The 12,866-nt window shown below is 42.7% G+C and overlaps 1 protein-coding gene across 1 annotated transcript in view; it reads right to left on the bottom strand.

Moving 5' to 3' along the window:
- LOC111952895 (uncharacterized) overlaps positions 1-12,642 on the bottom strand; it is a 54,605-nt gene extending 41,963 nt beyond the window's left edge. Inside the window, exons 1-2 of the mRNA XM_070448398.1 lie at positions 12,497-12,642; positions 421-550 (exon numbers count right to left, since the gene is read on the bottom strand). Of these exons, the coding sequence (XP_070304499.1) occupies positions 421-550 (130 nt within the window). The 5' untranslated portion in view covers positions 12,497-12,642. The remainder of the gene's footprint in view (positions 1-420; positions 551-12,496) is intronic.
- Positions 12,643-12,866: the final 224 nt, after the last annotated feature.

Below are 12,866 nucleotides of genomic sequence, written 5' to 3'. Positions count from 1 at the left end.
TATTATATTATTATATTATTAATTCAGTCTGAAGCAGCGATACATTCACAATGAAACCAAAACTGTGATTAATCAGATTTTCACCAGTAGGTTAGTCAGCTTGATAGTAACTAGCTATTGTAGGCCAAATATATCAGATATGCAATTAAAAACAGGTTGAGATTGATTGTATGTTAGCATTTTTGTCTATAACGACATGGGGTGGTATAAKAATAAATCACTCTTGGCTATGATGTTAAATAGGAAAGGGAAAGGGGATCCCTAGTCAGTTGTACAACTGAATGCATTCAACTGAAATGTGTCTTCCGCATTTAACCCAACCCCTCTGAATCAGAGGCCTTAAATTCAAGGCTCATCTAGCGAAGAACTACACAGTGTCAATATGGTGTCATTGAGTCAGTTACATGTCTGTGGCCTTACTCATTTTGTCTAGATCTTCACCATTTACGCCGTCAATGAAATCTCTCTCATCTTGGACACCCAACGTGAGGAATTTACTGTAGTAGGCCTCCAGTCTGTGCTGCGCGAGAAGATTGAATATCTTGTCCATCTAGAACAAAATAAAGGTAAAACATTCAAATATTAGTATTAAGGGTGGGCACCAACATTGATAATTCGATTTGATATCGTTATGAGAAAAGCATATCTTGATATCGGTGTATCCTCCTGTTAACCTACACTATTATGTAAAAAAGCTTACATGACTGATTTTGCAAACACAAAACCCTCTCACAGGCTCTCAACTTTATAGCACACTTAAAGAATCCTTAAATGGTGAAACTGCCACGTCCGTTTGGGATATTACATCAAAAAACGAACACGGTTTTTCCCCCTCAGACCCCATGGCATGTGCGATAGAACAGCAGAATATGTACTGCACATGTCGTTTGCTACGCTGCAGGATGCTCCTCTCCCCCATTTCATCAACAACACAAAAACAATAACAAAGGCGCTGGGGCGAACAGTTGCGCTGTTTCCCCAAATGTGGATTTGGTTTTTAACTGCCTGCTGAAAGGTAGGTTAGGTTAGGCCTGTGGTGTAGCTGTTCATAGTAATAAGGGATAGTTTATTTACATTCTGTCCTCTACTCTTACATTGTATATCCCGTTTCTTCTTACATAAGGACAGGGCCAGCTCTAACCTTTTGGGGGCCCCCCTCTTGACGGTGGAGAGAAAAACATACATTTTAAAGCACCTGTAACGGTCGTCCGTTGAAGGTGTGGACCAAAGCGCAGCGTCGTAAGTGTTCATGTTTTTTATTAAAACTGAACACTGAGACAAAATAACAAAAATAGAACAACACGAAAACAGTTCTGTCTGTTGCAGACACAAAACAGAAAACAACTACCCACAAAAACCATGTGGGAAAAAGCTACCTAAGTATGGTTCTCAATCAGAGACAACGATAGACAGCTGCCTCCGATTGAGAACCACACCCGGCCAAACAACAAAGAAATACAAAACATAGAAAATGAACATAGAATGCCCACCCAAATCACACCCCGACCAAACCAAAATAGAGACATAAAAAGCTCTCTCCGGTCAGGGCGTGACAGCAGCAATGTTGCAGTTTTATAGCAAGTTTTCAGCAGTTCGACACATTTTGCCATGGGGTGGAGAGCAAATTTTGCAATTTTATAGCACCTTCATGCAATTCTACTCATTTTGCCATTGGGCAGAGATAAATGTTTTCAATTTTAAAGCAAATTTTGTGCAATTCTACCCATTTTGCCATGGGGGGACCCAGATTTCTTTTTACATAACATTTATAACATTTATATATACATTTAATTTATATTTTATTGTAAGTACAAAAGTGTCCTCTGTAGTGGTCATTAGGAAGTAAATATGAAAAAATTTACATTACAGTCAATGGGAACAGTAGGTAAAAAACATAGTTGTGGCATCCGGGTGTACACTACAGAGGACATTTCTTGATACGCTCTTATTTAATGTGAAATAACTTTTACACAATGACAATTAATAATTACACAAAAGTTGTCAAGGTCACACCCCCACACATGTGATCTCATTGAAAGGCCCAGAATGTCCCCTTAAAGGGACAACAGGACTTAATCCAGAGGCTTGTATGGCCTCAGAGATATGGAAGAAAAAAAAGAGATAATTTGAAACAGGTCCTATATACTACACTAAAAAAGTCTGGGTCAATAATGACACACTTTGGGTCATTTTCGTAACCCAGCGCTGGGTCACTATAGTACATACCCAGCGCTGGGTTAAATTTGAATGAAATTCTTACTTTATTGCTGGGTTATTTCTTTCTACCTTCTCTCTATTACAGAATCTGTACATTTTCTAAAGGAAAACATATTTCTAATAATAGTGGTCAATGTTACAACGTTACTGCACAGTCTATGACATGTGGCCAATCATGACAAATTGTAGATCAAATATGAAATGTTTATTTTCAGATACTAATTTCAGCTACAAAATGAATTCATGCAAAAGATTAACAACAAATAAGAAACACACAAATATAGTAAATACTTTACCCTCTACTCCCCCAAGCCCTACCAGGTATCAATTTTCAATATAAATAAATCTAAAACAACAACAAAACATAATATTTCCTGCTCCAGAGCCTGCCCATGCGTGATGGTGTATGCCAGGAAGTAGAGGTAATTGTCCCAGAGAGTCAGAACAAAGGGTTCGGTATATTCAGCCATATTGGTTCCAGCCAGGGGATATGAGAATAGGATTATAAAATGTTGAACAACAATCAAGACAATCATCACACTCACAAATTGTGGCTTTTCCTATTGCTCAGAACATGCTATACTCCTATGCAGTCTATTGCTATGTGCAGAACATGAATCTGCATTGAGTTGAGTCCAGCCACTTTGTGATTGGTTTACAGCAGGGTTGAGAAGAGTACTGAAATATCCTACTCAAGTAGAAGTACTGTTACTTTAATGACATTTTACTCTAGTAGAAGTAAAATTACTGACTTTGAAAAATAAAATAAAAAGTACAAGTACTTGGTAAAGCTACCCAATTACAGTAATGAGAGTATTTGTAGTTAGTTACTTCTGTCACGCCCTGACCATAGTCTATGGTGTAATAGGTCAGAGCGTGACTAGGGGGGTTTTCTAGTTAATATAGTTCTATGTTGGTGTGTGAGTATGGTTCCCAATTGGAGGCAGCTGAATATCGTTGCTTCTAATTGGGGATCATACTTAGTGTGTCCCTTTTCTCACCTGCGTTGTGGGATATTGTTTTGTTTAGTGCCTATGTGCGCTACGAATGGCACGTTCGTTAATTATTTGTTGTTTTTGAAGTTTCACTGTAATAAATATGTGGAACTCTACTCACACTGCGCCTTGGTCCACTTATTTATATAACGATCGTGACAACTTCCCACTTCTGGTTTACACTATTACAAATTAAATAGTATTCAATATTCCACATGTATACGTACGCTACATTATGGCTTTTGGGCCTCATTAATGCTTGGGAGGGCAGTCTTCTTTCCAAATCGTTACATTGTATAAAGAGTGTGCTGAGAGTCGGGAAGCAAGTTCAGGGTGTGTTTTAATAAAGTGTTTTAATAAAATAAACAGAACATAATACAAAACAAGAAACACTAACAGCACACAGACATGAAACAGAAACAATGACGCCTGGGGAAGGAACCAAAGGGAGTGACATATATAGGGCAGGTAATCAAGGAGGTGATGGAGTCCAGGTGAGTCTGATGACACGCAGGTGCGCGTAAAGATGGTGACAGGTGTGCGCCGTAACGAGTAGCCTGGTGACCTAGAGGCTGGAGAGGGAGCACACGTGACAGTACCCCCTCCCCGATACGCGGCTCCAGCCGCAGGACGCCGACCAAAATTACAATCCCGGGAATCAGGAGCAGACTGGTCACCTCTGCTGAGGCGCGGGAAACCTGTCAGTCTGGCTGAGACGCAGGAGCATCGTGACCTAGAACACCGGAGAGAGCATACGTGACGGTACCCCCTCCCCGGCGCATTTGGCTACAGCCGCAGGATGCCAACCAAATGGACAATCCCGGGGATCCAGAGCGGATCGGTCACTTCCGCTGAGGCGCAGAAACCCGACGAACCGGCTGAGGCGTGAGAGCCTCATGAGTCGGCTGAGACCTCCCCGGTTGCCTCAGTTGAGGTACTGGAACCTGTTCACCAGCTGAGGCATGGGAGCCTGATGCTTCCCTTTGGTGAGGCATCATTCTGTACAGAGTGCGCTGAGAGTCGGGAAGCAAGTTCAGGGAGTGAGTGTTTTAATAAAATAAACATAACACAAAACAAGAAACAAGAAACACTAACAGCACACAGACATGAAACAGAAACAATGACGCCTGGGGAAGGAACAAAAGGGAGTGACATATATAGGGCAGGTAATCAAGGAGGTGATGGAGTCCAGGTGAGTCTGATGACGCGCAGGTGCGCGTAACGATGGTGACAAGTGTGCACCATAACGAACAGCCTGGTGACCTAGAGGCCGGAGAGGGAGCACACTTGACACACTCGTGGTGGGAAAAATACTCTGAGGACTATGTCATCTTTAGTATCTTGGAAGTAGGGGACAAAGACATAATGTTAACACAGATTAAGTGGAGAGTCAAAATGGATACCCAAAAGTTGGATGAACAATTGAGACACTCCTTTAATTTCAATATAATGTTAAAGTAACTGTCTGCATCCAGACTGAGGCCAGCTAGCTAGCTAGCTCAGAAACAATTAGGCAAAAAAATCATACAGTAACTGAAACAAGATAAAAGCATGAGTTATAAGCTTGACAATTAGCTACAACCATGTTAAATTAACTCAGAGACAGGAAATAGACCAAGCTAGTTTAGTAAAAAAAATTTAAAGCCAAACCGGGTGAGAAAGCTAGTTTGAGCTAGCTAGCTAAACCAAGTTATCTAGCTAGCTACCTAATGTGAAACAATGCACGAAACAGTAACATTAGCTAGCTTTTTACTCACCGTTTTTGGTCAACCACATCGCCTTGCCCATTTGTCCATCTAAAAGTAATTCCACTCAACGACGGCTGCACTGTATGGTAGACTTTCCACACAGCTGAAACAATCCTCATTCACAAGCTTGCCGGATTACTTTGATATTCTGGATTTGGTGGGAGAATTAACCAACCCACTGGGTCATATCTCAATAACTCAACATAAAAAACCCAACCATGCTCTTTTTAAAGAAAAAGTGACACAATGCCTGCAACCCAGCAGTTGGGTCATCCAAACAACCCAGCATTTTTTAAAATGTAGATTTAGAGTTATTTGGCAACTAGTGGTGAGTGATATGAACATATATGGGCTGCATGAAGAAAATATAGGCTATTGATGATTTGAGAAAGTAGCAAAAAAGCTTGCGCTGTGTTACGTTTTTCAATGATGTCGGGTAGGCTACTTCGATTTTATAGGGGAGCTGTGCTTAATATGGGCAGCTGAGACATAAATATACGAACACTTATTTCACTCAACGCATCAACCACTGTTTGAGGCGCCTGCTCTCACTGCACGACAGGTGACATTCCGCCCAAACTCTGTATGCTATGGGTTTTCCAAGCCTGTCCCTGCAGCTACTTAATTTGGGAAATGTTACTTATGAGCCCTTACCAACAACACAAAGAGAAGATGAGATATAAATAAAATGAACATTTTGCCATTACTTATGCCATGTTAATGATAGCTGAGTGAGAGTGACCAACAAAATCAATGGGGGCCCCCTGGAGGTCAGGGCCCCTAGACTAATTTACCAATCTAAAAATTGCTAGCTAACATGGCTAATTGAGTGACTGTCGGTAACCAGGTTTTCATTATGTGAGTAAAGTACATGTCGGATAAAAAATGTCACAACAGTCCTGATGGGAATAACAAATTTGTCTGTAAATTTTCCAAATGTCGGCAAAACAAAACACACAAGTGGGATATTTGCATGTCTGTAAAAGTATTTAAATCAAATCAAATCAAATCAAATTTTATTAGTCACATACACATGGTTAGCAGATGTTAATGCGAGTGTAGCGAAATGCTTGTGCTTCTAGTTCCGACAATGCAGTAATAACCAACAAGTAATCTAACCTAACAATTCCACAACTACTACCTTACACACACACACAAGTGTAAAGGGATAAAGAATATGTACATAAAGATATATGAATGAGTGGTGGTACAGAACGGCATGGCAGATGCAGTAGATGGTATTAGAGTACGGTATATACATATGAATGAGTATGTAGGTATGTAAACATAAAGTGGCATAGTTTAAAGTGGCTAGTGGTACATGTATTACATAAAGATGGCAAGATGCAGTAGATGATATAGAGTACAGTATATACATATGAGATGGGTAATGTGGGTATGTAAACATTATATTAAGTGGCATTGTTTAAAGTGGCTAGTGGTACATTTTTACATATTCCATCATCCCATTTTTAAAGTGGCTGGAGTTGAGTCAGTATGTTGGCAGCGGCCGCTAAATGTTAGTGGTGGCTGTTTAACAGTCTGATGGCATTGAGATAGAAGCGTTTTTTTCAGTCTCTCGGTCCCTGCTTTGATGCACCTGTACTGACCTCGCTTTCTGGGATAGCGGGGTGAACAGGCAGTGGCTTGGGTGGTTGTTGTCCTTGATGATCTTTATGGCTTCCTGTGACATCGGGTGGTGTAGGTGTCCTGGAGGGCAGGTAGTTGCCCCCGTGATGCGTTCTGCAGACCTCACTACCCTCTGGAGAGCCTTACGGTTGTGGGCGGAGCAGTTGCCGTACCAGGCGGTGATACAGCCCGACAGGATGCTCTCGATTGTGCATCTGTAGAAGTTTGTGAGTGCTTTTGGTGACAAGCCGAATTTCTTCAGCCTCCTGAGGTTGAAGAGGCGCTGCTGCGCCTTCTTCACAACGCTGTCTGTGTGGGTGGACCAATTCAGTTTGTCCGTGATGTGTACACCGAGGAACTTAAAACTTTCCACCTTCTCCACTACTGACCCGTCGATGTGGATAGGGGGGTGCTCCCTCTGCTGTTTCCTGAAGTCCACAATCATCTCCTTTGTTTTGTTGACGTTGAGTGTGAGGTTATTTCCTGACACCACACACTCCGAGGGCCCTCACCTCCTCCCTGTAGGCCGTCTCGTCGTTGTTGGTAATACAGCCTACCACTGTAGTGTCATCCGAAACTTGAGATTGAGTTGGAGGCGTGCATGGCCACGCAGTCGTGGTGAACAGGGAGTACAGGAGAGGGCTCAGAAGCGACCCTTGTGGGGCCCCAGTGTTGAGGATCAGCGGGGTGGAGATGTTGTTACCTACCCTCACCACCTGGGGGCGGCCCGTCAGGAAGTCCAGGACCCAGTTGCACAGGGCGGGTCGAGACCCAGGGTCTCGAGCTTGATGACGAGTTTGGAGGGTACTATGGTGTTAAATGCTGAGCTGTAATCGATGAACACCATTCTCACATGGGTATCCTCTTGTCCAGATGGTTAGGGCAGTGTGCAGTGTGGTTGCGATTGCGTCGTCTGTGGACCTATTGTGTCGGTAAGCAAATTGGAGTGGGTCTAGGGTGTCCGGTAGGTGGAGGTGATATGGTCCTTGACTAGTCTCTCAAAGCACTTCATGATGACGGAAGTGAGTGCTACGGGGCGGTAGTCGTTTAGCTCAGTTACCTTAGCTTTCTTGGGAACAGGAACAATGGTGGCCCTCTTGAAGCATGTGGGAACAGCAGACTGGGATAAGGATTGATTGAATATGTCCGTAAACACACCAGCCAGCTGGTCTGCGCATGCTCTGAGGACGCGGCTGGGAATGCCGTCTGGGCCTGCAGCCTTGCGAGGGTTAACACGTTTAAATGTTTTACTCACCTCGGCTGCAGTGAAGGAGAGCCCGCAGGTTTTGGTAGGGGGCCGTGTCAGTGGCACTGTATTGTCCTCAAAGCGGGCAAAAAAGTTTTTTAGCCTGTCTGGGAGCAAGACATCTCGGTCCGCGACGGGGCTGGTTTCTTTTTGTAATCCGTGATTGACTGTAGACCCTGCCACATACCTCTTGTGTCTGAGCTGTTGAATTGCGACTCGATTTGTCTCTGTACTGGGACTTAGCCTGTTTGATTGCCTTGCGGAGAGAATAGCTACACTGTTTGTATTCGGTCATGCTTCCGGTCACCTTGCCCTGGTAAAGCAGTGGTTCGCGGCTTTCAGTTTCACGCGAATGCTGCCGTCAATCCAGCGTTTCTGGTTTGGATGTTTTTATAGTTGCTGTGGGTACGACATCGTCAATACACTTCCTAATGAACTCGCTCACCGAATCAGCATATTCGTCAATATTGTTGTTGGACGCGATGCGGAACATATTCCAATCCGCGTGATCGAAGCAGTCTTGAAGCGTGGTTCAGATTGGTCGGACACAGCGTTGAACAGACCTGAGCGCGGGAGCTTGTTGTTTGAGTTTCTGTTTGTAGGCTGGAACTAACAAAATGGAGTCGTGGTCAGCTTTTCCGAAAGGGGGGCGGGGGGGGCCTTATATGCGTCGCGGAAATTAGTAATACACATGATCTAGGGTTTTCCCAGCCCTGGTAGCACAATCGATATTGCTGATAGAATTTAGGGAGTTTTGTTTTTAGATTAGCCTTGTTAAAATCCCCAGCTACGATGAATGCAGCCTCAGGGTGTGTGGTTTCCAGTTTACAAAGAGTCAGATAAAGTTCGTTCAGGGCCATCGATGTGTCTGCTTGGGGGGGAATATATACGGCTGTGATTATGATGAAGAGAATTCCCTTGGTAGATAATGCGGTCGACATTTGATTGTGGGAGTTCTAGATCAGGTGAACAGAATGACTTGAGTTCCTGTGTGTTGTTATGATGATCAACCACTTCTCGTTAATATAAAGCGTACCCCCCGCCCCTCTTCTTACCGGAAAGATGTTTGTTTCTGTCGGCGCGATGCATGAAGAAACCAGCTGGCTGCACCGACTCCGTTAGCGTCCCTTGAGTTAGCCATGTTTCCGTGAAGCAGAGCACGTTGCATCCCTGATGTCTCTGGAATGCTACCCGTGCTCGGATTTCATCAACCTTATTGTCAAGAGATGGACATTGGCGAGTAGTATGCTAGGGAGTGGAGCGCGATGTGCCCGTCTCCGAAGCCTGACCACGAGACCGCCTCGTTTTCCCCTTTTTCGGCGTCGCACAGGGTCGCCGGCTGGGATCAGATCCATTGTATTGGGTGGAAGGCAAAAAATCCTGGTGAATTCGTGTCGGGAAAGTCATATTCCTGGTAGGAACGATGATGAGTTGACGTTAATCGTATATTCAGTAGTTCCTCCCGACTGTATGTAATGAAACCTAAGATTACCTGGGGTACCGATGTAAGAAATAACACATAAAAAAACAAAAAACTGCATATTTTCCAAGGAACGCGAAGCGAGGCGGCCATCTCTTTTCGGCGCCGGAAGTCACCGGCATTTACGTGAGAATTGGTGGTGGAAACGCTTTTACGAGCAAATATTGATACAATAACCACTATATCAAAGACTCGGGAAAGTATGCCATTTACTAGGCTACAGATGAAATAAGTTGTGATGAACTTCACAGGGGGGTGAAAGTGCAATGTGAGGAGCTTGAGCTCCTTTCCAATAAATATCCAGGGTCTTATTCTGGTGACATGCTGATCAATGCTTGGCTGCCATTTGACAAATAAAAATAATATCACTCTCATCCATAATAATCTGTGAGCTGTTGGTAGAGGGTAGGTGCCAATACCAGAGTGGGCACATTCGCTATATAACGCATTCACTATATAACATTTCTTGTGACAAACTCATCAGTAGAGCTGAAAATGCGATGGAAACCCATTTCACTTTTATTTTTTATTCGGTACATGGGAATTGCAAAAGTAATTTTTATGTGCACTACGTCATCATGCACACAGCCTTTTATCTGCAACAAGTCAATTGGATGAAAACACATCTCTGGTGGGAAAATTTGCATATAGCTTTTATGCAGATTTTACAATGTCCGCATTTAAATCTGTCGCCAATTGGATGGAAACCTAGCTAGCGACTGACAAAACAAGAGAGTAACTGCTGATGCACAACCACATTTCTAACATACACCTTGTGTATTCTACTAACTGTCAACAGTAAATTGAGACTCCGACTGAGTGGCCGGGGGCCCTAAGCGTCCTATGTCGCTTATGCCTGAAGCCGGCCCCCCAGCTTAGACAGGGCTTAGACTGTGGTTAACATGCACATCACACAAGGCACCCAGAACATTCACACTTGGCCAAATGGGCAATCAGCAAGCAATTGTCTGGACTTCATAAAACCTTGGACGTAAAGAGAAAATCAAAACATTCACACAGTTGCAATGTTATTCATAAAACTGATATGATATTGATCTTGAATGCAACTGATATTGATATAGATTTTCCATATCAGTGCCCATCACTAATTATTATATTGGCAATGGCACTGAACTTTCACATCTGACAAATACGAGAATAAACCTATAAAATAAAAAGTGTGTGTAATTGTCTACCCTTTGTTCCTTAAATGGTTATATTTCATTTCAGACAAACTAAGCCAAGGGAATAGAATGGAGACTGTATAATTGACACGTACCAACAAACCGGTATGATTAGAACGGCCAGTTATGATTGACTCAACAGTCAGCGTTTGAGCTGGCCACACTGTTTTTTCACAGGAACATTTTTGCACAAACACAGTCCTTACAAAGTTATGTCCTGAATGTGACCAGTTTATTTTTTTGTTTGCAATGTTCAGACATTCACAGAAGTGTCATAACACAATCCTCGAAACCGGAAAATGTAGCCTACATTAGTCCTTGAGCTATCTGAGGAAAGATTGGTATAACATAAGCGGTCATATCTAGCTAACTCTCGGCTGACCGAAACCACAATATAAATGAGCTAATAGCAATTACTATTTACAATTCATCACATCATGGGTGAGCTCACCATTGATCGAAAAAATTGAGTAAAAAAATCAGACTATGGGCAGTTTGTGCGGGCAACCATGTTTTTTTTGCGTCAACCAAAGTTAAGAAGAGGAGACAAGATGAGTTTTGTCTGTTTTCAGTATGCAGTTGAAGGGGGTGTGTCATCTACGATCATTGACTTCCCTTCATTCACTGCCGGAAGTTTACTCAAAAGATGAGTGAACCATTCCTTCACCTCATGATAACATCTTTGGTCTCACAGACATTTACGTGAAACCCGGAATGCATTGTATAATGTCAACAAACATGGCGCCACACATAGCTGACAAATAGCTTAGCATTAGCTCATCATATTCAGTAAAACCTTCAAAAAAGTATTTTACGCGCATTATAGGTGTCCATTACAAGCTATGCGATAATCGGAATGCATTATTTGGCACCAGTACTTAAAAACTTAAATAAAACTGTAAATACATTATGCTCCAAACATACATACTGTATGCTACAGTAGAAACAACAACACAATATACAGTAAATAAGGCACTTACTTTGATAGGAATGCACACATGTCCAAAGTTATTACTTGTAGGGAAAACAACAATGAAGACAACGCCAGCGTCAGCCAGAAAATGTGCCATGGGGAAAAAGTTTGTGCAAGACTGTCAAATATCTACTTGATCTGCGGAAGCACTGGGGAAGTGCTTGGCCTCTCCTCGAGGAGAAAAGTTTGTCCGCTCAGTAAAGCCTCAAACGTAAATTGTCCTCAACAGTGAAATGGGATAATTCTATATGAATTAATGAGGTGGAACTGAAATTGATTATTGAAATTGACAAGTTGAAACATAGACTATAGATAATTAGCAGGCAGTATGGGTTAACTGTCCTGTTGCATAACAATCACATTTTGGAACAATGAGTGCATTCTGACATCACATGCATAAAACAACTCACCCTGGGGCGACCGTTAGAGATATTTGGAACTCACGCATGAGGGTGCGTTCATAAATTCAACCTGGAGTGCCAGAGTGCGCTCAGAGTGCCCTCTGGGTGTTTGTAAATTCAGAGCGTTGTTAGAGTGGATTGTCCGTTCATAAATTCAGAGCGTTTCACTCTCGGAGCGCACACTACCGGGCAGTATCACTGGACGCTCTGGCCAAGGAGTAGGGTTGATCTGAGCGTTCTGGCCTCACAACTGCAGTCAAGCACCCAAGCTAACTGGCTAACGTTGGCTAGCTTGCTAGCTACTTCCAGACACAAATGAGAGAACACCTCACTCTGACCATTTTCCTCACCCTAGCAGAGCTGGTTAGGCTGTTTTCATGTTATCCAGAGCGTTGGTGACTGTAACTGCTGCTGGAAACAATGTAATAATTCTACTACTTCTCGTTCTACAACTTATCCTATTTTTTGTTATTTTGAATAATAAACAGTTCTAAAATAAAAACGGTTGGATGTTGACCGTGTGTCTGCTCTAATGTTACGTTTCTGTCTCTATTTTTCTCAAAAATATGATACAGGTGATATACAGGGGTATTTCATACTTCATGTACAAAATAAAAAGTTACCTTGGTGGATGGATGTTGCTCCACTGGCAGTGCTGAGTTGCTCTGACTTTTCAGATTCTGTTTACACCCTTACATCTGTTGCACATTTCTTTGAATGGGTGCAGCTAGATGGAAATGAAACCTATCTTCCTGGGAGAAAATGGTTGCAGCTAGATGGAAATGAAACCCATCTTCCTGGGAGAAAATGGGTGCAGCTATATGGAAATGAAACCTATCTTCCTGGGTGGTATTCAATAGAGACCAAACAAAACCAAATGGGCCAAAACCGGGAGGGACCTTCTTGAATTTGTTCAATAAGAATCACCTGTTTTAATTTTCAGTTGCAAACTGTTTTGCTACGGTGTGCACTAATGAATATGACCCAGGATCT

Source organism: Salvelinus sp. IW2-2015, linkage group LG1 (genome assembly GCF_002910315.2).
Source record: "Salvelinus sp. IW2-2015 linkage group LG1, ASM291031v2, whole genome shotgun sequence".
In the NCBI taxonomy this organism is placed as follows: domain Eukaryota; kingdom Metazoa; phylum Chordata; class Actinopteri; order Salmoniformes; family Salmonidae; genus Salvelinus; species Salvelinus sp. IW2-2015.
Note: the sequence above shows the minus strand (reverse complement) of the source record. Positions and strands in the feature narration are given on the sequence as shown.